This window comes from Polyodon spathula, chromosome 2, assembly GCF_017654505.1.
Source record: "Polyodon spathula isolate WHYD16114869_AA chromosome 2, ASM1765450v1, whole genome shotgun sequence".
Classification (NCBI taxonomy): Eukaryota; Metazoa; Chordata; class Actinopteri; order Acipenseriformes; family Polyodontidae; genus Polyodon; species Polyodon spathula.
In genome coordinates, this window is record NC_054535.1 from 31043941 (window position 1) to 31071793 (window position 27853).

General features: G+C 37.0%; 1 protein-coding gene across 3 annotated transcripts in view; it reads left to right on the top strand.

The window, feature by feature from the left end:
* LOC121295287 (folliculin-interacting protein 2-like) overlaps window positions 1-13312 on the top strand; it is a 36780-nt gene extending 23468 nt beyond the window's left edge. For all 3 annotated transcript variants that reach the window (XM_041219749.1, XM_041219758.1, XM_041219766.1), the window contains 9 exons: window positions 1313-1514; window positions 2014-2102; window positions 3981-4127; window positions 4517-4686; window positions 6440-7610; window positions 8147-8303; window positions 10025-10225; window positions 11848-11963; window positions 12814-13312. In XM_041219749.1, coding sequence (XP_041075683.1) covers window positions 1313-1514; window positions 2014-2102; window positions 3981-4127; window positions 4517-4686; window positions 6440-7610; window positions 8147-8303; window positions 10025-10225; window positions 11848-11963; window positions 12814-12892 — 2332 coding nt within the window. In that variant the 3' untranslated portion in view covers window positions 12893-13312. The remainder of the gene's footprint in view (window positions 1-1312; window positions 1515-2013; window positions 2103-3980; window positions 4128-4516; window positions 4687-6439; window positions 7611-8146; window positions 8304-10024; window positions 10226-11847; window positions 11964-12813) is intronic.
* The last annotated feature ends 14541 nt before the right edge of the window (window positions 13313-27853 follow it).

The window sequence follows — 27853 nt, forward strand, 5'->3', positions numbered from 1 at the left end:
TTCACTTAACCAAAAAAAAAGAAATTCTGTTAAATTTGAATTTGTTACTAACAAAAGGCACAATTATCAATTTCTGCTTCAAAATGCAGCCGAAAAAACACCCACAACAAATGCAGATTAAGCAAGATCAACACAAATTACAAAAGGACATTTAATAATTATAATACTAATAATAATGACTGGAGCAATCAATAATATTCTACTCACAGTTCATTATTAGATTTATTGCAGCATCAAGTCTGTCCTGCACACAACTGGGCTTTCCTGTTGTCTTCCAGATATAAAAAAATAAAACATTTAAACGCGCTCTTTTTTGAGACATATTTACTGCAGGCTGATTGCACATTACACAGCACTGCAAGGAAAATGACTGTCATTAGTAAGCGCGTCTGACCAACCAATAAATTCTGTGCTGGAAGAAATTCAAGCATGAATGTTGGTGTACATTATCGCCAAAAACTGTTGATCGTGGATTATTTATTTATTTATTTACTTACCTTATCGGTTCTATGCCGATAGGATAAGATTTATCAGTGCACCCATAATTTACAGTGTTTATTGGATATACACCGATTTCTTTCTTTCTTTTTTTTTGTGGGGGGGGGGGGGGGGGGGGGGGGGGGGGTTATCAGTGAAAATACTGTATTCTGTATTAAGCTTGCACTGTAACCATGTAACACCTGTCAAGTCGTCTTGGATAAAGGTGTCTGCAAAATTAATAAATAGTATTCATTAATTAATTAATAATATATTTCCTTTTTTTATGTGTACGTTGATTGAGGTGATCGTAACCATTGCCACTCCCTTTAAAATAAACATGTATGCAAAAGAACCCTTTCATAAATTAGTTTATATGGGTGACAATGGGTCAGTAATGTTTTACAATATGTATGTTGCTTCAGGCTTCTGCTAAATAAGACATATATTATGTGCCTGCAGTGAGTAACAGCATAATAAATAAAAACTATACATTTGGTTGAATTTCCACTGATTAGCACACACCATGTGACGTGGACGTCAGTAAATAAAAATACGTTAAGTGCTTTTTTCTGTGTTTTTTTAAGGAAAAACACACGCTTTTATCTTTTACGATTTTTCATCAGTTATATTTTTGTTTTTCAGGAAAGCAGTTGAAACACCTCTAAAGTTACTTTGCTTTGGCATATTCATTTGGCAAATGTGTTCTCTTTGAACAGTTTGATATGCTTTTTTTGGAGTAATCTTTTAAAATCTACATTTTGAATTACGTTATACAAGGCAATGTTATAGAGACGTACCTGTTGTATAAGACAGCTGTGAATATTGTCCACAGGTACACTGATGAAACCTTTAGCCTGACAGATGAAAGCTGTGGCTACAACCCAGTGATGATCAGGAGAAAGAAAATCGCCATCAGTGTTATCTTCTCTCTCTCTGAGAAGGAGGGAGAAAACAGGAGCTTTCAGGATTTCTTTTTCTCTCACTTCCCACTGTTTGAATCCCACATGAGCAAGCTAAAGACTGCAGTAGAGAAGGTATGTGCAGGCCAACTTATAGTAACAGCCAACACCTGTTAGTGTGGCTCCATCTACTGAAGAACATTTACAAATGGTTCTTGGGGTGCATTTGGTTTTAAACTCTTACTGCAAAACAGCTTATAAGTCACCACCGTCCTTTTTTACATGCTTGGAATATTTTTTTTGTGTAGAAAGTCATCCTCTGGTGTTTATAATGTCCTTGAGTCCCACTCAGGCGTTCTTGATAAATTAAATGGATGTAAGAGCTTTTTTATGCAAGAATGAATACATAGTATTCAGCATCTTAAAAATAAGCCCTTTTCCAATGGATCTTTCTGCACACTTAATTGAGAAATTAAATCGCTATACTTCCTAAAACCATAATTAGATATGTCCCAGTCAACGGCTCCCACTATCTTGTTCACATTTAAACTAAAACATGTGCTTATTACAGTCTTTCGTAGTTAAAATTATTCTTTTTGTAGCCAGAGACCGTTATTTTTAATGTTTTTCCCAGGCTATGATTTTGAGCAGGAAGACAGCTGAATCCAGTCAGCGGGTCCAAGTTTACTTATGTGGTGTTGTGGATGCCTTGGGAGAGTTCAGGTGAGTGATCGGAGAAGACCAGTGACGGAATCAATTATTCATATAAGATGAGCCTTTTCTCTTATACTGGTTTAAGGTGTCGGGGCTGTGGATATTCACTGTTAATATTACCAGCACAGTAAATACATTGGGACGTTTTATAAAGGTTTTTTTTTTTTGTATAATTATTAAAAAAAAAAAAAAAAAAAAAAAACAATAATCTATTTGGAGTTTAAATATTCTGAATTGAGTGTTGGTGAGGTTAAGTGTCAGAACACCATGACCAACTTTGATACCGTATGAAAAGTGTTAGGGATCAATAGTGCTGGCATGAACATGGTATTTTCATGTTTCAATATCCGTTCTAAATTCTGACAAATATTTTGTTATTTGTTAATTTGCAAAATGTAATCAAAGCCATTATATGTAACCCTGTATTAAAGTAAAGCAAAAATATATATCCTGGAAGAACAGGTTGCGAAGACCTATCACAGCCTACTTTACCCCACTGAATTAGCTATAAAGCAAAGGATGGCATAGAGTAGTTTTAAGTTTAAAAAATAAATAAATACTGTATGCTAGTTTAAAAAATTCAAGCAAAAACATTATAAAAAGTATTCTGTGCTTTCTTTAAATCCCTGCTATTGTTGTCTCATAAACCCTTCAGATTTAAATAAATATGGAAAACGGAGTGGGTGCACCCAAGTGTGTGTGTGTGTGTGTGTGTGTGGGGGGGGGAGGTGGACTGGACTGTTTTGATTTGTTTATATTTTACATAATAAAAAATAGGATCAAAATGAAACACAATCAAAACGTGGCCTACCTGCATTGCTATTTAGCAGTTTGGGATCCATGCACATCCTGATCTAAACGGTTTACTTCCTGCTGCCAAAAATAGGGGTTCAAGAGCAGCTATGCTGATCCTCTGGTTTTCACTTCCCATATTAGAAACTGTTGCGCAAATTCTGTCAAGGTAGTAAATCATTGAGATACATATTTCAAATTTGTCAATTATGTATTTTTTTAAGTACATTATGTGGCTCAATAATTTTATAACATGATTAAATTCATGTTAGATCATCTGTGTCAATAGTGTTTGAGTTCACAGACTTCAGAAACAAGTGTCTTATTCAGTACTAAAACATAGGCTATAAATGGAAATAACTACAGCATAAAATCAATGTTGGCATGCTTACAGATGAAGGAGCAACTACCAGCTCTCTCACATTTCTAAAAGCCAGCCAGCAGGACATGTTTGTCATTACACAAGTTTAAATGGTTACTGCAGATGTAGTGTTACTTACTGACAAGATTTTGTTTTATTTTCTGCCTATAAATAAATATCCTTTAACTGTGGTACCCCATCGTATTACCTATTAAAGGAAGCAGAGACTCCCTCTTCTGTACAGCAGAATACACATTGTTTTTTGGGGGTTTTCTTCATGTTGTAAATTGACTGTATGGGCTCGGGTTTCTATTTATGACCTGATCACAATATTCCCACATACGCAGACATTCACCATACTGCATTACACTGTCAGCATGTTGTCTCTTATTGTGTAAGAAATACAATTTTGTGCAGGTCTGGCTGCTGAATCAAAATAAGAGATGCACATACACAACGTGCTATAAATCACAAAAACAAAGATCATACTCCAGAACTGCTATTAAAAAATACAGGAGTTTAATTTAAGGCTTAGTTTAACATCTATTACTGGTCCTGAATTTTGTTGTCTGCAGTGGCTTATGTTTTTAGCGCTAGGTTGGACTTTATCTCTGAAATAGACAGTCAGCTATTCATAGAATGGAATAAGTTGTCTTAGGCATCTTTGTTGTTTTAGTACTTCTTGATTGTGTTTTAATTTCAATTGCTGGTGTCATTTTCTTTTGATGAATCAGGACAACTATCTGGAATCTGTACATGGCACCAAGAATCACAGAGCCAGTGTGGTTAACAATGATGTCTCATACAGTGGAGAAGAAACAACTCTGTCAGCGCTTTCTTAAAGACCTCACGCTTTTAGCAGAGCAGACCTCCAAGAACCAGTAAGTGGCAGTGACCATCCATTCATTGGTCCCCCAGTCGAGGGCTACATTTTGCACTGTAATACAATGGAATTGAACCAATGCTATGGGTTTTAAAGAGCTGTGCAGTTTTATCTGAACTGTACCAGGAGTGACGTCAGCGGATTGTAGAAAAAACAGGTTTGAGATACAATCTAGTACTTCTGCACAAGTTCTTTCCAAATTTAAGGATTTGGAATTTGTTTATTGAAAATATGCATAGGCGTTTGTTATTAGATGCTATGGACGCCTGTAAGTGAAATGTGTTTATAATGATACATGAATCATGTTCTCATTATTTTGAGTTATTTGAAATGAACTCTTGCATAGTTTTGCCTTCTGAAACCATAAGATTTTGTTTTGTTTTGAAGGTTTCTGTCTGGTTTGCTGACGGCTGTCCTGACCTACCACTTGGCCTGGGTTCCCACAGTAATGCCAAATGATCATCCTCCCATCAAGGCATTCTGTGAGAAGCACACCTCCCAGTCAGTGGACTTGCTGGCCAAATCTCACCCATACAATCCCCTCTGGGCACAGCTAGGTGAGTTTAAACAGGAAGTGATAAAACAATCCCTAAGAAAATGGCTAAAACCATTATATACCAGGAAAACACTTGATCCTTACTTAACTATTATTTTTTTTTTTTTTTTTTAACCTAACTTACTAGGTTGCACTGCATTGTTGGTGCACTAGTTTATTCAGCTGCAAGCAGACCAGGGTTACAATGACACCTACTGGTGATTGAGATTAATGCATTATGTATAGGCTTGCTACTGTTAGATTTTTTATTTTTATTTATTTTATTTATTTTTTTGCCAAATTAACGTTTATTTTTTTAAAGAGTTTACCGTTTTTTCCCACAATCTTAATTTTTCAATTCAAGCAGAGAATGGGTGAAATCGACCTTTATGCTTTTAAAAAAACAGACTGTTTATGCCACTACAAAGCCCCTTTATTATTCAACATGCACCAAAACCATGGTCACCAACATTCTAATAGAACATTCAAATTCAAATGAAGTTTGGTTAATGCGGAGCTATGCCTTGTATAGATAAAGATCCTACACAATAATAAAAAAAAAAAGTCTCAAATAAACCGCAGAAATCGCAGCATATAAATGTTTATTACACTGACTTTTATAGTATACATTTACTAGTAAAAATATACACAACAAAACAGACAGTTGAACAGAACTAACTTGCCCTTATTATTCCTAGTCTGAGTGTCGTGTCCCTCCCCTCCCCCCTCCCCTTGGAACCTAGTCCCCGAAACATACTGTGAACCTGACGAAAACCTGTTGTGTCAAAACTGCTACCTTTTTGTTTGTTCTACTATCTTTTTGTTTGTTTGCTCGATTTAGTAAAAAGCATGTTTTAACTAATAAAATGAAGAACATCTTTTTTAAAAGACTACAGCGAGTATGCGACCAATTGGTCTTTTGCACTTCAATCTATAAATCAAGGTTGGTGGATCAATTTGAGAAGCGAGCGTAAGCCCAAACAGACTTTCATTTGTTTTAATGTGTGTGTGTGTGTGTGTGTGTGTGTATATATATATATATATATATATATATATATTATATATATATAATATATATATATATATATATATATATATATATATATATATATATATATATATATATACACGCACACGCACACGCACACACACACACAAACCTGAAAACATAGCGACACGTGCAAATTAGGTTATGACATCATGAAACGTCAGAGGGAATTCCCTTTGACTCTCTAGAATTTGCAGTGGATGGAAAACCATTTTTCACCATAATGGCACTACTATTTTTGTAGCAGTGTTACTGAGTAACTTATAAACTTGCTCGGTAGATAGGTGGAAAGCGCACTAGTGACAGTGAAACCACAATACTAAGACCACTGACTTGACTGACAGCGATGCCTCGCCATTGAAAGCGGAACGGAGACGGGACAGCCAGGAAGTATAAAAACTACACAAACTAGAGATGGTTTCTAAATGATTGTTTTTGGTAAGAAAATAAATAGCGAGTGGTTCTACTGACGTTTATCTCTTATAAATCTCAAACTCATATTTTTGGGGAATTCGATGTTTAACAAGCTTTACGATTTAATATCACAGTAGCAAGCCTAATTATATAACAGTTTGATTAACTTGTTTGTATTGGTTGTGCTCAAATGAATTTGTGTTTTTTTTTTATTATATACACCTTCTTAACTAGATCTCCTATGAAAAATACATTTTAATCTCAGTGAGGCTTTCCTGGTTATTGTTATTTTTAAATTATTATTTTTTACTAGGTGACCTTTATGGAGCCATTGGTTCTCCTGTCAGACTGACCCGGACAGTTGTTGTGGGGAAGCGCAGGGAGTTAGTTCAGCGATTCCTGTACGTCCTCACCTACTTCATCCGATGCTCAGATCTACAGGAGATACAGCTGAGGACAAGCGGGAAGGCTGAGGATGGAGAGCCTGTTCAAACCACCAGCAAAATCACCACCACACTTGAGAAAGGGGAGGTGGAGGATTGCGAGTACGTAGTGGTCACAGTCCAGAGCGAAGCCAGCCAGAAGTGCTCTGAGAAACTGCAGGACAACACTGCGGAGCCAGCCAGCAGTCCAGAGAGTCCGGGTATGTCAGCTAAAGACAAACCTAAAGCTAGGTACAGAGAGTTGACAGAGAATGAAAAACTGAGCTCTGCTAGGACAGCGTCGGATATAGAGGCCACCCTCGTTTGCAGCAGTCTGAAATCTTGCCGGGAAGTGGCTACTGGCAGTCTGGAGGTTAAAAAGGAAATGTTGGTCAAAGTGATGGGGGCGGCAGCCGGCAGCATACATTGTTTGGCGGGGATGGAGGACTGCTCGGCCACAGTATTAGAGTCCAGTCCTTCAGTGGAAAAGAAATCCATCATCATGTCTTCACAGGACCTACCTTGCCTCAGAATGCCCGATCATCACAGTCCCCATTTGGAGAGGGTGAAATTCCAGATTGGGAGTTCTGTCTCTCCTGATTCAGATCTTGAGAGCAGGAGGAGAGAAATGGATAACAATTACCAGAAATTCAGGAAAACCACAGACAAAGAAGCAGTAAGTCACCAGAGCGGCCCAGACAGTCCCCTACCAGTCTCTCCAACAGAGGCTCAAAGTGAATCAGTTACATCGTCATTCAAGTCCCGTTTAAAGCACTGCTATGCCAGAATCCCATCCTGTGAGGGGAATACCAGCATGTTTGATGAATATTTTTCAGAAGATAACACGATTATCACTCCAGCTGATTGTATGGCAGTCCACTGTGGGAATGCTGAGAGAAAAGTGACATTCGGCATAGAAGCCGACATTCCCAGGAACGAGAGTTCAGACAGTGCTCTGGGAGACAGTGATGACGAAGACGTACCCAAAGATCGTATCTCTTGGCAGAGCTGTGAAGGAAAGGTGGACGAAAGCAGAGAAGAGTACGAGTTGCCACTTCCAAGGTAACCTACTTGTTAAAATGCATATCTTCATGTAAATATACCCACGCACATAAATAATTTTTCTTGCAATAACTCCTTTGATATTTCAGTCTGTATTTTGTACCTTTTTTGTTTTTGCAGTTTGTTTTTTAATAAACCATATTTCTTTATTTATAGACATATAGTGCAGTGTGAACCTAACACTGGTTCTTAATCTTCCGTATTAAAGGGTTTGTATAATGCAAGTTGTGGTTGAACTGATGGTGTATGTCTACTGTTGCATACCCACTCTTAATCTGAAGGTAGCAGCCTCATCTCTGGGGAAAAGAAAATTTGGTTCCCATGAGTCCCATGCAGTGACCTTGTGGTGTGGTCTGTGTGCAGTCTATAGGCTGATATTAGAGTACAAAACAAATGTAATGTGTGCACTGAGTGAGTTCAAGCTTTAGCAACACTGTTTGCTCCAGACTGTAGCGTTAAAAACTTGAGTGCACAAGCTAATGTAGTATATTATTAAATCTGTTTAATCAAAGCTCCTTTTTTTGTCCCAAATTTAGTACAGAAAATATTATCCAGAAAAATGCAAACAACTTTGGACGATCCCTATTTGGTGGCTATTGTCCACAATACATGCCAGACTTTGTATTGCATGGAATAAGCACAGATGAAAGGCTAAAGCAGTGTTTAATGGCAGATCTTGATCACACGGTCAGAGTAAGTACTGCACACCTCCCCTACTGCACGAGTTCCTTAAAAGACCTTATAAACACACACTTTTTCTTAATTGTATAAGATCGTCATAAATCACTTACTGTTCTGCTGCTGTTTTGTTCAATACTTTATTTTCTTTATTTTCATCCATAGGCACAAATTATACAAATCAGAAGGTATTCAACAACTGTGTAAAAATATTTAAACTAGTGTAGTTTATTTTGAAAAAAAAACTTGAACTTTGCCCTAATCCAGAGATGTTCAATTCCTGTCTTAGGCTACATACACACACAAACTAAATGCGGTTGTGAGTTCACCTTTTGCCCTTTTAATACGGTTTGTATGCACACACAGTTCAGTTACAAAGTACAGCAACAACCGCACTTGTTAATCCTTTTAAGAACAAGTGGCAAGTTTGGTTGTTAATTCAGTTTGGTTAGTCAACCGCAGTTGGTGCTCAGTGGATTTCGGCTCAACTAATGATGTAATTGTTTATCGGACATTTCCGTGTGAGATCTATCTATCTATCTCTCTCTCTCTCTCTCTCTCTCTCTCTCTCTCTCTCTCTCTCTCTCTCTCTCTCTCTCTCTCTCTCTCTATATATATATATATATATATATATATATATATATATATAAACACTTTATATAGCGCCTTTCATAGTGGACAACTATCACAAAGCACTTTACAAGATACGAGACTAGGGTGAGTGAACTATCATCAGCTGCAGTCACTTACAACAACATCTCATCCCAAAGACGGAGCACAAGGAGGTTAAGTGACTTGCTCAGGGTCACACAGTGAGTCAGTCGCTGAGCTGGGAGATGTATATATGGTGCCTGATGAGCCAAGGTTTTTTTTTTTTGATAATATTGATTAATACTAAATGCATAACAATGATAAATAGTACATACATATAATATACTTTTTTTTTTTTTAAATCCAAGTACATTTGTATAATATTTTGTTAAGAATTTTTTATATATCTTTGGTTTTGCAACTTAAATAAAACAATATAGAAAAAGAAAAACAGCATCTCCACTGGTTTTGATTGGTTACGTACTGTACTTTCTTCCAAAAGCATAAACAAGCACAGCCTCCATGTTGTCACACAAAACCTCATGATCGGCATGTAACGATGGCCCGAGTTCAGTGTTTTGTTTAAACAGGGAGTGCACTCACTTCAGTAATGAAATGAAATGTACAACAAACAACTGCAGCGAGTGTCGTTCGTAAATACAGTTGTTGAGCCAACTGCAGTGTGTGTGTACGTAACCTTAGCGGGCCATTAATTTAAAAGGAATAATATATAGGACCAGTAAGCAGGTATATTTGGGTTAATTAATCAGTGTCAAACATGATTGGAGCAAAGACCTGGAACATCATCCCTACTTTATATTATTTTCTCTCAAGATTTCTGTCGTGTTTCCTCCATTTTGTTTTGTACATAATACTGCACTGGTGAGTCTGTTGAAGAGATCCCAGGGGTGTCTCAAGTTAGCCCTTGCACTCCTTATCTTCATTACAGCCCAGTTCTAATTGTTTTTAATTTAACAAATTCAATCTCCAACCAAACCCTGAAGTACTTATTTATATAATGTTACCTGTTAAACCTGAAGAAGAATGATCAAGGTGATTGGACACCTGTGAACTAATCTAAATGTGCACCTCTCTCTATTGGATTGCATGGATTAGGTGAATAATGTATTTCTGTTGTGTTGCAGCATCCAGCCTTAGATGAGCCAATAGCAGAAGCTGTCTGTATTATTGCAGACACAGATAAGTGGACAGTGCAAGTGGCTACGAGTCAGAGGAGAGCGGTAGACAGCAATAAACTAGGAAAAGATGTCCTTGTCTCAAGCCTTGTCACCAGCCTGCTCCAGTCCATTCTGCAGCTCTATAAACTCAATCTCTCCCCTGATTTTGTAAGTACATAATTTTTAGGCAAAGTCAGTTATATCAGTAATCTCACAGTTTGTTTGTTTGTTTATTTATTTACTTTTTTGTTTGTTTTTGAAGTAGTACAGTAGAACCTGTCATAGCCAATCCTGTAAGACACCCTTTTACTGATGGTCCTCTGGCATATTTCATTTGTATGCTGCCACCAACTGAATGGTACATATGGAAACTGATCAATAGACATTATGGGTCTAAAGCAGTACATTCAGCTTTTAGCATGAAAGAATGGATTCAATTGCAGATAAAAAAAAAAAAGATAGACATTACATTTGGGAATTTGGTTCCACTTTTTACATACTATCATTCACGTAAAACAGACAGCTCAGTTTAACCATGTTAAATAAAAGAAAGCAAGGGATTCATGTAATTATTACTTTTAAAAAGCTGAAACAATATTTTTTTCACCAACCTCCAAGGCTAGTTTGTGTTTGTATGCATGTTTGTTTTTCAGTTGTTTCTGTTACGGGTTAACACACACAGTGGGGGTGGGGGGGTGGGGGGGACACACTTAAAAAGAAGGAAAAAAAAGATTAATTTGGCAGAGCCTTAGAAAGCACAGGAAGAACTCTTTCTGGGACGTTGTTTTCATGCGTCTTGGCATGCTCTACACCAGTCTTTCACATTGATGTTGGGTGAATTTATGCCACTCCTGGCACAAAAATTCAAGCAGCTCGGCTTTGTTTGATGGCTTGTGACCATCCGTCTTCCTCTTGATCACATTCTAGAGGTTTTCAATGGGGTTCAGGTCTGGAGATTGGGCTGGCCATGACAGGGTCTTGATCTGGTGGTCCTCCATCCACACCTTGATTGACCTGGCTGTGTGGCATGGAGCATTGTCCTGCTGGAAAAACCAATCCTCAGAGTTGGGGAACATTGTCAGAGCAGAAGGAAGCAACTTTTCTTCCAGGATAACCTTGTACTTGGCTTGATTCATGTGTCCTTCACAAAGACAAATCTGCCCGATTCCAGCCTTGCTGAAGCACCCCCAGATGAGTCCAATTTTCAGCTTTGCCCAACACCTGGTCGTCTAATGGTTAGACGGAGACCTGGAGAGGCCTACAAGCCAGTGTCTCGCACTGTGAAATGTGGTGGAGGATAGTACAAGGTTGTCCTAGAAGAAAACTTGCTTCCTTTTGCTCTGACAATGTTCCCCAACTCTGAGGATTGGTTTTTCCAGCAGGACAATGCTCCATGCCACACAGTCAGGTCAATCAAGGTGTGGATGGAGGACCATCAGATCAAGACCCTGTCATGGCCAGCCGAATCTCTAGACCTGAACCCCATTGAAAACCTGTGGAATGTGATCAAGAGGAAGATGGATGGTCACCAATAATATATATATATATATATATATATATAATAATATATATATATATATATATATATATATATATATATAATATATTATATATTAGAATTGCATGGTTAACTTATACTACCAACCTTGGTCTTTCCACTCAGGGTGTTTACTTGATGCTAAATTAAGTACAAAACACTAACTGTAAATGTTTAACTTGTACTGGAATAGCTCTCCAGGACTAGACTTGCTTCCTCTGATCTAGCCTTATTTGTTTGTTACATGTTTCAGTGTATCATGCATCTTGAGGACAGACTTCAAGAGATGTACTTCAAGAGCAAGATGCTGTCAGAATACCTGAAGGGGCAGGCAAGAGTGCGTGTGAAGGAGCTTGGAGTCGTACTGGGGTAGGCACTCAACTTTTCGTTGCAATGTTTATTTCAATGTGTTGAATTCCAGATATTCAAGGTGTTTATTGCATGCATCTTTTTAGTTTTTTGGAACAGAATTTTAAGTGGTAGGCTTATGTAATAGAACACAGATTCCAACTTTTTTTTGTTGTTTTGTTTTCTTGTAAATCCAGATGATTTCAGACAACACAAATGTTAAATACTGTATTTGAACGGAGTTTTCTGAAGAGTAAAATATGGCTCTCAGTTTGAGTGATGGTTTTATTTATTTATTAATTTAGTGTTAAATATTTCGACTAATTTGGAGAAGGTGCTAATAATAATAATAATATGTATTTTTATTTATTTATTTTATTTATTATTGAATTCTTAGTTAGCATTCGTAATGTCTTTTTTTTTATGTAAATGACATGTAGAATACACATCCGGTTGAATTGGGTACTTTAGCTTACTTGAGTGTGTGCTGGGAAGGAGTTCACTGAAACCTTTAAGGACTGTGATCGTGTAAACATGACCATATTGAAGCGTCATTCTGGGTCAGTGGTAAATTAAACACAATAAAATAAACTTCCGCTCCCGAGCAAATCCTTCGGCGCACATTTACATCTGCTTTGGTATTTTAAAATGTTAAAAAAAAAAAAAAAGGGACCCGTGAACCATATTTCAGTCAAATATGCAATTTTATTTTAAAGTAAAATTTGTATACAGCATGATTTACAAAAGAAGCACACTAAGTAGTAACTTGCTCCTTGATACCTCATTAAATTGGTTCTTCCACAATTTTTACAACCCTCATTGGTATATTATGTAATAAATAATACAACTTTGTTCTTTTTCTTCTCTTTAGGATTGAATCTAATGACCTCCCTTTGCTGGCTGCAGTGGCGAGCACACATTCTCCTTACGTTGCTCAGATACTGTTATAATTTATTCTCAGGATATACTTTTCAAAAACCAGTTTAAAAAGAAAGTGAGTATGCCCTGTACAGAAGAACTTGCAGTTCAAACTGCAGGCAGACGTCCTAGCATGTACCCCAATCCAGCCGTGTGTGCTACCAAAAACCGTGCGCTGAGGAACTGAAGATGTAGGTGTGGCCTACTGTGGGGAATCTTACTCCATAAACGAAGCGGAACATTTGGCTGTACAATATCATGGACTTCAGTCTGATTCAGTTTGGAATTGGGTGTCTGTGTAATTTAGCTTTCGAAAGAGTGTGCCTAGCTTTCCCATAAAGAAAAACTGGTTGAAGCTATTGAATGAAAAATTGGATGAAAATATTGGAACAAAACCCAGCAGCTGTTAATAGTTTAACAAAAAAAAGGGGGGGGGGGGGGGGGGGGGGGGGGGGGGGGGGGGGGGGTTGTTATGTTAAAAAAAAACAATTCCAGCTGTTTTTAAACTTCTTAGCATGACAAGTTAGGTGGTGTCTGTGAAGGTATTCACAAAATTGTTTGTTTTGTGTTTGTGTTTTTTTTAAAGGGACAAAAAAAAACTTTAGATTATTGGTTTTAAAAGGGAAGCCTTATGTGGTCTCAAGTATGTTTACAGGAATATCTGCTGAAGCAACAAATAGTTCTCTTATAATAGAGTTCTCTTAAGACCAATATGCTTATCTTCGTGGTCTTAATGTTACAAATACTGTGGAAAACTGCATGCTTTGACAGGAACTGAAATTATAGGGTTCTTAATTATAATTTATCCATTAAATGTATTCTATATTAATCTGTTCATTATTTTCCCTCTCTGGTCATTTTCTTGGTTCTTATATGAATATACATATAATGAATATGAATTAAGCCTTTGTACAACCTAACAATGCAGGAAGTTGAAAAACTATTCTAGCTTCAAGTTGTATGTAGGCAATATATAAAAATCAATTGGGACAATCTTCAGACAGTACGAATAATTTAAAATAAGAAAATATAGCACTGCACCATGTTTAACAGGCAATTTTTTTTCTAAAGCAAAGTTTTTGTTAAAATAAAAAAAGTTACAAATTGATTCACCTGCACACTAATGTCATAGTGCTTTCACATGCAAAGCAGTGATCCTAATAGCTGGATGATATTTCTGAATCCTACCATTTTATACTGCTGCACCTGTACTCATATATATATATTATATATATATATATTAGATATATATCTATATATTATATATATATATATATATATATATATATATAATATATAATATTACACACACTCTGTCTGCAGGTACATGTACCTTAAGAGTTAAAAATAATATTCCATTGTTTGCTTCAGTTTAAATATAACTACTCATGGGTACATTTTACATGCCCAGCAACTGTGCCTATATGACGTTTTACATCATGGTGGTGTTTTGAATTGAAAATTATTTCCCTGTTTTAAAATGACACAATTGCATTGGTTAGCCATGTGCATTTACATCCTCTGACCATAGTCCACTGTGAATGAATGCTGCTTTTTCATTGTGCTTGGTATGTTTCCAGGCATTTTCAAACATACAATGCAAAATAAGCTTTTATATTTTGCTACAGACTTCCTTCCTTGACATTTCTAAACACTAACTATATTTTACAGACTTGCAGTGGTAATACAAGCTTTAATGAATATTTTTCTTAACTAAATACTACCTCATTTGGCAGGATTTGACCCTTTTAGTGTTTGTAGTCTGACCTGTCAAAACATTGTCTGTATCTTTTATGTACCAATTTGCTCTTTATTGAAGCTTGTTATGATTGAGAAACAAAAGATGCTGAACTGCTTGTAACAAAAGATTTGTTTTGTCATCGTGGTAGCATGTTTGTGGTTTAAGTTTTGTGCAGAATGACATGGGCATGAGAATGAAACATTATTGAATGTATGAAGAAACTGAAATGTATATATCTAAAGCTTAACACACATACTGGTATAACTGATCAGGTTTGTAATTTGTTGTTCTATCAGTATTGGTTGTATATTTTTATTTTATTTTAACATATGCCGTGTTTTAATAAATTGTAGATACAGTGGATTAACTGACCAATGATGTGTCTATGTTGTTGTTTTGTTTGTAGTGACTGGAATTCAGCATCAGTTTGTGATTATTTAGTCACTCTGTATTGTTTGTTTCTATTACCTCCCCTTCAATTGGGAAGTTTTTAACACTACAATTTTTAAATTAAAAAAAAGAATTAAGAGTTGGTAAATGTAATTGGTACAACCTAATTTAAGAAGAAAACAGATGCACACAACATATCAATTTCACTTTTAGGAGTTGTCTGATTTATAAAGCAGGAACATGTAAAATATTAGTATTAAACATTACTGATTATCAGACAAATGCCATAGTACTGGGTACAAGATGCGTTGGAAGCACTTTTGGCCATTAGTTTCTTTGAGCAGAATGAAAACCAATCGATTCTTCAGAAAAAAAGAATTTGATTCTGTTTGGAAATAACAATTTAAATGAATAAAACAAACTAAACCAATGCCGGCTGTATAAAATATTCCAGGACATTAAACACATTGTCTCTAGCTATATAAAAAAAAGATAGCTTAAAAATAAGACAATATAATACAACTTTTATTAACTATTCACTAAGGATATTTATTATTGTTTTGTGCAACCTGATTTATAATTCCCTTTTTCCTGGACAAAATGTATATTTCAGAAAATACTTCTTTTTGCAGTTTCATTAAATTAGGTTGACACTGCATTTGAATAGTTTTAACAACCCAGTGTTGAATCCCAGTGACAGCTATGTATGGATATTGGTGGGCTTAGAACACTTGACTTACTCATTTACAAGGACAGGAAGCTTGAAGAAAACATCGAAATCTGCACCAGTTAAACCAGAAAGATTAGATTGGTAATGTTATAGGCACCATTCATTCCTGTCCTGCCTTTCATAGACAGCAGATGTCTCTGTGTAGGTACATCAGTGATGTTATATTTGCCAGAAAACACATATTTTGGATTCTTTTGTTAGCTATATAATCCACTCCAAATGTTAAGATTCACAGTTTATAGAATGGAAAAGGATTAGCTGTTGTTCTCTGAATATGCATTTGTTACCATATATATATATATATATATATTATATATATATATATATATATATATATATATATATATATAGTATATGCAATGTAATAATTGGTAGTCCTATTACATTTTTGTATGAATTATTTTTTCGTGTGCAATAACTATATTGCCTGCTTTTAGTATAGTGCAGTCTCTTGGGTAGAATTAAACAATGATTTTATTTGTGACAGAAGTCAGCCTGGTATTTTTAAAAAATGCTATGCTTTTCTCATGGCACATAAGAACCATTTACTCAATGAGTCCCTCAGAAATGGGTACTCATCAGCAAAGAGTGGTTCTCACTCTGACTAAACCGTTGTTGTGAGTTTGCTACCAATCAATCACGAGTGTGCCCTTGTGAGCCATGGGAAATCTCATGACACATTAAATAACTGAGGACTGAAAACCTCAGGAGAAAAGGTACTTCTGCTATTACAATGCGGTTCCTCAGGGACCTCGGACCTACATGCTTCGGTTGTGATTTGCTTTCAATCTTTTCCACAGTATGGTGCTGATGTTTTGGTAACTGCTTCGCATCACCTTACTAAGGCTGTTAGTACCATTCAACAAGCAGGCTTCCCTCAGTCTCATCTGTGGTACTGATTGAGTGGATTTGCCAGTGAGTTGTACAGGTGGACATCCCTGTACGTTACCACCCGTGGTGACTGTGAACTGGTGGACCAGTACCATACTGGTACCGAGGTCACTGACCCTCTCTGCTACCTGTACCATACCGACCTGGTGCTAAAGTCTCCGACCCAGTTGTGCCCCGATACTGTACCTGTACCAACCTGGTGCTAAAGTCACCAATGCGGTACCGACCCAGTACCATACCCGAACTGACCTGGTGTTAAAGTTACAGAACTAGTACCAAACCCTAACTGACCCAGTACCGAATTGACCCGGTTCCAGCGCAGTACTGACCCAGTTGTCGCAAATAACGCTGAATCAGCTAGGCTGGTCAGTAAAACATTGAATCCTTTTGTATGGAGAATCTCAGTAGCTAAGGCTCATGGTTCATCAACTGATTCAGATTCAGTTGTATTGAGTTTGCCCACTAATGATGATAAACAAACTACAAGTTAGGTGCCTACTGATATGAAAAACAGTGAGTTTTGGCTCCCTACTGTATTCTGGATGAATGGCATCCCTTCTAAAGTGTTTCCATGTGAGCAGAAAGAAGTGTATAGTAACAATGTGTACAGATCCAGAACTATTGTACATGGTGCAGAAGTAACACTGACACATAAATTAAAACATAATCCTCTTGTTAATTGTGTATGTAATATGTGCCAAAGCAAGTCATCAGTGACTGGGCTCAGACTTTGTCCGGCATGCAGTCATTTGGCTAAACGCTGTAGAATCTTGTTTGAATGCAATGATTCTGTAGGTGTTTCTTTCTCTCATTTAAATGTAAACCCAAAAAGATATTAAGAGGATTGAATGCATGAGTAGTGAAAGGGTCACTTAGTAAAATGGGCGCATCTGGGAAAATTAGAATATGAGGAAGGTGTCCCTACTAAGCGTGTACAAGTGTCTTGTAGGTACGAAGTAAAGGCCATGGCGACTCACACCTGTGATGCGAGACGATGGATTCGAGAGCCTATTATCGTGTTCACTGAGCCTGCCCGAGTGGAACCTGAGACCAAAGTGGAGTCTTGCTGGGAGTGAGCTGAAACCCCGGACATGGATTGGAGAATTTAAAATGAAATGTATTAATGCAATAATATGTTTTATAATCCTTTGTATTGTTTGTATAATCTTTAGTTTGGAAAATTGTGTAAGTGTGTCATCAAAAGTAACACGGAATGCTGTTTTAATTCTTAATTGTGAAACGTATGTATTTTCTTTATATAAAATCATGCAGTAGAAGCTGATATAGTTTGATACAAGTGGCCAGTTTTTAGGCAGTTTCTTATCAAGATGGGCTTGATTCCCAAATGCGAGTTTCTGCAGCACCCTTTTTAGCCTAAGAAAATGTTGTTAAATGTTGAAATAAGGTTTAATATGCTTGCTTTTTACTATAAACTATTTGTGCGTGTAAGACCATATGCTTAATACTGCCTGTTATAATAATATACATGAAATTGTTTCTCACCAAGATAGGTTCGCATTTAAAATAGTTAGTAATCGTGTTCTATAGGGAGTAAACTGTCTAGTTTGACTCTGAGTTAAAAGATGATGCAACATAAAGAGATGTTGTTTGAAATATAAAATAAGAAGCTTAAAAAGTAATTTTAAGAAAAAGAATAGAAGATGGGTTTTAAGAAAGTAAAAACTTTATAACTTGTGAGCCTGTATTGAAGTCGTGCCTGAAAGTAAAGGGATAGTTGGCACGAAGAGCGGAGTTCTCTTATCGAACAGCATCAAGGTTAGAGTGTCTTCTCGCCATAGAAAAATTGGAAAAAAAACCTTGATTATCGCTGGAAATTGTAAAGCTAAGTGCACAGTTAGCGAACCGGTTTTAGCTGTTTTTTGTGCAGCTGAAAAAAATAGGAGGTCGTCCGCAGTTCAGCTGAATTTGTGCTGTTAGGAAACTCATAGGACAGAGACATTACAATCTTACACTTAAATAAAAAACAAATAGATTATCCATGGAGAGAAAGTCTATATTGGGAAAAACACAAGATGGAAGCTCCCTATAATATCTGTTAAGCACACGCCTGTAAAGAGAGAAGGAAAACTAATTTGAAGAATAGAATGGCATGAGGGAATATATTATTAGACATTAATACATATAATCAATATAATCATAACTAATGGTGTTGTATATATTTCAAACAACACTCATATATTCAAAATAATATTATTTTCTTTGTTTCACCTAGCTTTTTAGATAGAGGAGGGGTCTAGAAATGAGCGGGTGAGATCATGATTGGATGTGTAGACCAGGTGTTATATTTTTATTAATTGTTGGCACAAGGCTCTAAATTTTTAGGCTGTTGTGTGCCAAAGAGATAAGAATTAGACTTGATAAAGATTCTCCATGTATTCCTATGGAGACGATTCCTATAAAAACTCACATTTTTCGCAAAAGGGTACCACATTCAAGACCTTTGCTTGACAGGGTGAAGTGGTCCATCATTTGCAGATCTCCACCAGACTGATTCCTTTGTTCATGCTACTTTTCCTTATAATAGGAGGTAAGCATATTACTAACATTATTATATCTTACATGTATTGGTTGCATTGCTATAAGGTTTTGAAACTGTGTTTTGGTTTTAAGAGAGTGTTATATTGAATGAAACTGAAATATAGGAGTGGGTGCTTATCTTGAGTGTCTTTCTATCCGATTAAATAAAGGTTATATGGACTTACTTACAGCTCATCCAGTGTTCGAACATAAACCACTAGAAGTTTATCTCTGTCCTCTTAACGTCTCCCCTGAGTTAAGAGTGTGTGCAGAGTAAACAGAAAATAAATAAGACTGAATAAAAAGAGTACGTGAAAATCTGCGAAACGCAGCAGACGTGACACAGTGCTAATCACCGAACCGGTACCGACCCAGTTCTGCATGGTGATCCGCTACAAAAAGGTGCTTAAGTCACCGATCTAGTACCCGGTCGTAATCTATAGGCAGATTGAGGCAGCAGTTATATACTGTACACTTCATTGCTTGCTTCTTGCATCATGCCGGGGTTTTATCCCTGTGAGATATGCAAGGACTATTGAAGACAAGAATGGTAAATGCTCTTCCTGCCTGGGGCCGCAGCTCTAAGGAGCTTTCTGTGTCATTACTCCTGCTCAGCACTCTTCCACATTAGAGTGGTGGCTGCTACCTCAGCCCAGGGCTCTGTACCAAGGGAGAGCTGTCGACACACCCAGGAAAGTAACCCAGCCAGAAAGCTGTCTACCTTGAAAAATATTTTATTTACCTTACAGTATTTTACATTACTATTCACCTCCTCTGTTCATTTCATACCGTTATCAAGTAGAAGCAGCGCTACAGTAGCTGTACAAGGTCGGGCGTCAGTCCAGTGCATTTGGTTACTACGGCAACGGGGTTAAAGAAATACCGGTTTCATGATTGGTGAATTCCTCAAACTGTACAATGAGGTAACATGCGAGTCAGAGGCGGGAAGTTTAAAAGGTTGTTTCGATATTGTTGCTTTATTACCTTGCAGTGTAGGATTAACATTAAAAATGCAGACAGCTAACAAAAAAAAAAAAAAAAAAGCTAAATTAATTTCAATAGAAGATCGCGTTCAGAGCTACAAAAAGGGGGCGTTGCATGCGGATGGCGGGATTCTGTTTTGCTCAACTTGTAATGTCTCATTTGATCATCTAAGAAAATGTACTACTGACAAGCATCTTGACAACGCAGTACAGGGTTGTTTAAAAAGGCACAGGAAGTGGGGAAACACATAATGTCTACACGTTTGAATTAGTGGAAGCCTTTGCGCAGCAAAGATATCGATACAACGGCTGGCAATGACATAGTACGACATTTTTTAAACGAAAAAAAAAAAAAAAAACTGTGGAGCCGAGCCTAACAGTGGCACACTCAGACAAAATTATATCCCTAAAGTGTATGCATCACATATAGACTATTTAAATAGCAACATGGATGATTTTGATTCTGTTAGCGTTGTATGCGACGAGGCCACTGATGATCAAGGCAACTGTGTTTTGTACATTATTTTCATCCCACAGAGCTTTACAACTGCTAATTCAGAGGAACTCACTGCTTACTTAACAAACACACTGCATCTTGACTAACCACGCAACAGCAGTAGGTCAGGATATCATTAAGGCGTTTGTGAAGAATGGCATTGATTTCAACTGTGTCTGCTTTTGTAATAATAGACAGTGTAACAGAGTGAGAAACACTTGATTGTGTCTATGCTTAGTCGTATATGATGTTATATTATCTGAAACAGAAACACACTGGAAATGTGAAAAAAAAAACGGCAAGTAATCAAAAATGGACAGCCATTTAAAGTGGAGATATCAAAAACACAAGCCCAAGCAAATAGGCACAACTGTCAAAGCGGTGGGGGTCAAGGTTGCCCCAATTGTTTCTACTAACTTGGCTTGTGTTTTTCAGGCACAATAAAAGCGGATCAAACTTGCATTAAAAACATAAACCTTATTTTTGGCTAAAGGTCGGGAGCCACTGCTAAATTTAAAATAGGAATATAATCAAAAAAACAAATGCAACCTCTTCCATAAAAAGGTCAAAGAAAGAAGTCCAAAAAAGATTATGGGACCTAAAGTTGTGATGCACCCCCTAGTCTCTATGAATCGCTTCGTATAAAAGTGTCTGCTAAATGACTACTACTGCTACTACTACTAATACTACTAATAATAATAATAATAATAATAATAATAATAATAATAATAATAATAATAATACAGCGAGTCTATAAAAAAAAAATCCCAAATTTAACCCTAACCCTAACCCTAACCCAAATAAAACTTGCACAGTTAAAGAATGATGTTTTCATTCCTTGAATCTGGGGATATTGCAACATGTGTACAATCTTACACCTAGCACGTTTGGGAAGCCAGACAACTTATAATATTTGTGTTTGCTTCTATTTGTTCCACATCCCCAATTGGAAATAGTATATACCCTTGCCCTATATAAAAGTGCATCTGTGACATAGAATATTATGACTTGGTTGTTTGACTATACTGAACATGAACATAACAGCAGTCATCTCTGGTGTTTCCTCCTCTATAGGCTGAACATTTTTCAAACCACTCCTTCGTGTTTGTGTGTGTGTGTGTGTGTATATACAGTGGCTTGCGAAAGTATTGACCCCCCTTGGCATTTTTCCTATTTTGTTGCCTTACAACCTGGAATTAAAATGGATTTTTATTTGGATTTCATGTAATGGACATACACAAAATAGTCCAAATTGGTGAAGGGAAATGAAAAAAATAACTTGTTTAAAAAAATTCTAAAAAATAAATAACGGAAAAGTGGTGCGTGCATATGTATTCACCCCCTATGCTATTAAGCCTCTAAATAAGATCTGGTGCAACCAGTTACCTTCAGAAGTCACATAATTAGTTAAATAAAGTCCACCTGTGTGCAATCTAAGTGTCACATGATCTGTCACATGATCTCAGTATATATACACCTGTTCTGAAAGGCCCCAGAGTCTGCAACACCACTAAGCAAGGGGCATCAACAAACAAGCGGCACCATGAAGACCAAGGAGCTTTCCAAACAGGTCAGGAACAAAGTTGTGGAGAAGTACAGATCAGGGTTGGGTTATAAAAAAATATCCAAAACTTTGAACATCCCACAGAGCACCATTAAAGCCATTATTAAAAAATGGAAAGAATATGGCACCACAATAAACCTGGCAAGAGAGGGCCACCCACCAAAACTCACGGACCAGGCAAGGAGGGCATTAATCAGAGAGGCAACAAAGAGACCAAAGATAACACTGAAGGAGCTGCAAAGCTCCACAGCGGAGATTGGAGTAGCTGTCCATAGACCACTTTAAGCCGTATACTCCACAGAGCTGGGCTTTACGGAAGAGTGGCCAGAAAAAAGCCATTGCTTAAAGAAAAAAATAAGCAAACATGTTTGGTGTTCCCAAAAAAGCATGTAGGAGACTCCCCAAACATATGGAAGAAAGTACTCTGGTCAGATGAGACTAAAATTGAGCTTTTTGGCCATCAAGGAAAACGCTATGTCTGTCGCAAACCCAACACCTCTCATCACCCCGAGAACACCATCCCCACAGTGAAGCATGGTGGTGGCAGCATCATGCTGTGGGGATGTTTTGCATCGGCAGGGACTGGGAAACTGGTCAGAATTGAAGGAATGATGGATGGCGCTAAATACAGGGAAATTCTTGAGGGAAACCTGTTTCAGTCTTCCAGAGATTTGAGACTGGGATGGAGGTTCACCTTCCAGCAGGACAATGACCCTAAGCATACTGCTAAAGCAACACTCGAGTGGTTTAAGGGGAAACATTTAAATGTCTTGGAATGGCCTAGTCAAAGCCCAGACCTCAATCCAATTGAGAATCTGTGGTATGACTTAAAGATTGCTGTACACCAGCGGAACCCATCCAACTTGAAGGAGCTGGAGCAGTTTTGCCTTGAAGAATGGACAAAAATCCCAGTGGCTAGATGTGCCAAGCTTATAGATACATACCCCAAGAGACTTGCAGCTGTAATTGCTGCAAAAGGTGGCTCTACAAGGTATTGACTTTGTGGGGGGTGAATACTTATGCACGCTCAAGTTTTCTGTTTTTTTGTCTTATTTCTTGTTTGTTTCACAATAAAAAATATTTTGCATCTTCAAAGTGGTAGGCATGTTGTGTAAATCAAATGATACAAACCCCCAAAAAGTCCATTTTAATTCCAGGATGTAAGGCAACAAAATAGGAAAAATATCAAGGGGGGGTCAATACTTTTGCAAGCCACTGTGTATATATATATATATATATATATATATATATATATATATATATATATATATATATATATATATATATATATGGCTATAAATGATGGACATTGCCAAAATGTTTTGGTTTCTTTTTAATCATTTGATTATTCATCTTTGATCATGACACAATTGAGTGACTATGACGGAAGCATATGCACTTAATTACCTAATTAATGAGACAGTTGATTGGACAATGGATATGGAGTGATTTCAGCTGTTGAATTGCAAGCTTGAATAAAAGCAATAAAGAAAATCACAGAAAAAAAAAAAACACAATATTCCACGTCTATCAAGAGACTAGAGCAGTGTACTGTGGCTCGCCACCTTGGGTGCTCATAGCCAGCAATTTCAAACCTGGCGAGACCGGTATAACAGGTTCACAGGTGGAGGCCAATGGTAAGGTAATTGTGTCCTCGTTAGGGCAATTTCTTTCATCGGTGCAAACTGGGAGCTTCCACAGCACAGGGGTTGAATACTTATGCAAGCAAGATATTTCAGTTTTTTATTTTTCTTAAAAATATTTCCCAACATAAAACTAATGTCACCTTACAATAATTGATTCTGAGTTTCAGTGTTTAAAAATAAAATATCAAACAGCACGAAATTTCAATGTACCATTTGTAATTCGGTAATATGAGAGAATTGGTCAGGGGTCTGAATACTTTTGCAAGGCACTGTATATATATATATATATATATATATATATATATATATATATATATATATATATATATATATATATATATACACACATACACACACAGTACCAGTCAAAAGTTTGAGTACACCTGCTTGAAACCAGGTTTTTCATGATTATCTATGCTTTTAACTGTATAAACTTTTAGTATTTCATTATATCATTGTGTACTTATATAAGCTGATAATCATAAGTGAATTGCATCTTGTCAATTTCAGTGAAATGGTCACCCAAAACAAGGGGATTTCAGTCTGAAGCCCAAGTCAGTTAAAAGTCTGAAATGTGTACAACACAGTGTTAGAACACTGGCCTAAGTATAAAAGTGTCTTTGTTAGATGTTCTCGGAGTTAACTAGCATGTTACCTAATTAACCTTTTGTCACCAATTATTGTTAACAGGTGAGGGTCCATGATTACTATAAATATAGGTAGCATAGGCACAAGTTTGTCATTCCTGAACGTAAGGGAGCAGAAAATGACAAAATATGCTCAGTTAACAAAGAAAAAAGTAATTAAGGTCAATCTTTAAGACAAATCGCAAGAACTTTGTAAATGTATGTAACTGCTGTGGCCAAGACCATCAAACGATTTGAAGAAACTGGCACTCATGAGGACCGAAGAAGGTCAGGCAGACCAAGGGTGATCAGAGAACAAGTTCATTCGAGTCACAAGTCTGCGAAACCAGCGATTAACTGCCCCTGAAATACAAGCTCAGCAAAATGCTACTAGAAGTACAGATGTTTCAACATCAACTGTTCAGAAGAGATTGCATGAAGCTGGCCTAACTGGAAGCATTGCTGCAAAGAAACCATTGTTAAGAGTGGAGAATAAGAGGAAGAGACTTGCCTGGGCCAAAAAACACAGAAACTGGACGTCTGAGGAGTGGAAGTCGGTCTTATGGACTGATGAGTCAAAATTTTAAACCGCCGAGTATTTGTAAGACGCAAAGAGGGTGAGCGCAGGAGTTCTGTGGTTCCCACTGTCAAGCATGCAGAAGGCAGTGTCATGGTCTGGGGTTGCTTTGCTGTTGACAGAGTTGGTGATCTTTACCAAGTCCATGGCAAGCTCAACCAGCATGGCTATCATAGCATACTTCAGAGGTATGCCATTCCATCAGGATTATGGCTAGTTGGGCAGTCCTTCATTCTTCAGTAAGATAATGACCAGAAACACACCTCAAAGTTGTGCAAGAACTATCTGGTGAAGAAGGAAAGTGAAGGACAACTCAATCTAATGACCTGGCCTGCACAGTCTCCAGACCTCAGTCCCATAGAACTTGCATTGGACGAACTGGACATAACAAGTGCCCTACGTCTCTGGGAATTGAAGCAGAAGAGCTGAGAAGACATGTCGGGTGATTTCCTGCTGAAACTTGTTAACTGAATGCCTTGTGTTTGTGAGGCTGTTATTAAGGCAAATGGTGGCTATTCTGAGGAATCCAAGATTTAGAGACAATTTTCAATTTTCTTGAAAATTGCTTTGATACTCCTTATGTTTTCTTTTGTATATTGTAGCATGAGTTTCCAGCAAGTGTACTCAAACTTTTGACTGGTACTGTATATATATATATATATATATATATATATATATATATATATATATATATATATATATATATATATATATATATATATACATACATATATATTAATATATATACATATACACACACACACACACACACACACACACACACACACACACACACACACACACACACACACATATATATATATATATATATATATATATATATATATATATATATATATTAGCTCTTGAAAAAATTAAGAGATCTTAAATCATCATCTCTACATGTATGGCAGCCATTCCATTCCAGTGTCTGTTGAATTCCAACACAGGCACACCTCAGTCTACTGAATGAGGTACTGATTAGGGGATCACCTGAACCAAATCTTATTTAACGAGGAAAAGTATAAAAACCACTCCTGTGGTCATCACTATCAAGGAGTGGATGGAGGACCACCAGATCAAGACCCTGTCATGGCCAGCCCAATCTCCAGACCTGAACCCCATTGAAAACCTCTGGAATGTGATCAAGAGGAAGATGGATGGTCACAAGCCATCAAACAAAGCCGAGCTGCTTGTATTTTTGCACCAGGAGTGGCATAAAGTCACCCAACATCAATGTGAAAGACTGGTGGAGAGCATGCCAAGAAGCATGAAAGCTGTGATGGAAAATCAGGGTTATTCCACCAAATATTGATTTCTGAACTCTTCCTAAGTTAAAACATTAGTATTGTGTTGTTTAAAAATGAATATGAACTTATTTTCTTTGCATTATTCGAGGTCTGACAACACTGCATCTTTTTTGTTATTTTGACCAGTTGTCATTTTCTGCAAATAAATGCTCTAAATGACAATATTTTTATTTGGAATTTGGGAGAAATGTTGTCAGTAGTTTATAGAATAAAACAAAAATGTTCATTTTACCCAAACACATACCTATAAATAGTAAAACCAGAGAAACTGATAATTTTGCAGTGGTCTCAATTTTTTCCAGAGCTGTACATATATATATATATATATATATATATATATATATATATATATATATATATATATATATATATATATATATATATACAGTGCCTTGCAAAAGTATTCAGACCCTCTCACAGTTTTCACATTTTGTTGCTTTAAAGCTTGTAGTCATGACACTTTTGAAGTAGGAATTAATATGTGTCATATACACAACCTACTCCACACATTCAAAGCAAAGACAAAAATAAATAAATAAATAGATAATTAATATGAAATAAAAATGGAAAAAGCACAAAAGGACCTTAACGAGCCACACAATTAGTTGAATGGCCTCAGCCTGTGTACAATATTAGTGGTTCTCATGATTTCAGAATAAAAACATCTGTCTCTGTGAGGTTCCTTGGTCAGGTAATTAATCTTTAGCAAAGATTGAACCATGAAGACCAAAGAGCTTTCAAAGCAAGTCATTGAAAAGCACCCATCATGAGAAGGGTAGAAAAAAATATCAAAGTCTCTGAATATCCCTGTGAGCACAGTCTACTCAATCATCAAGAAATGGAAGGTGCATTGTACCACCCAGACACTGCCTAGATCAGGCCGTCCCTCCAAACTGAGCAGCCGGGCAAGGAGGAAACTGGTGAGGGATGCCACTGTGTTGCCAACGACAACTTTGAAAGAGCTACAGAGTTCAATGGCTGAGATGGGAGAAAATATGCAACAGTCAACAATATCCAGAACACTTCACAAAAGTAGCCTGTATGGCAGGGTGTCAAAAAGGAAGCCATTACTAAAAATAAGCCATCACAAAGTCTGCATGGAGTTTGCAACAAAGCACCTGAGTGATCCTACAAAAATGTGGCAAAAGGTGTTGTGGTCAGATAAGATCAAATTGGAACTTTTTGGTTTAAATGCCAAGCGTTTCATTTGGCGCAGACCAAACACAGCATATCTCATAGTCAACACCATCCCTACAGTCAAGCATGGTGGTGGCAGCATCATGCTATAGGGATGCTTCTCCTCAGCAGGGACTGAAAAGCTTGTTAGGATTGAAGGAAAAATGGATGGAGCAAAGTACAGGCAAATACTAGAGGAAAACCTGTTTCAGTCTGCTAAAGATTTAAAACTGGGGTGAAAATTCACCTTTCAGCAGGACAATGACCCAAAGTACAAGGTCAAAGCTACACTGGAGTGGCTTGAATCCTATTGAGAATCTGTGGA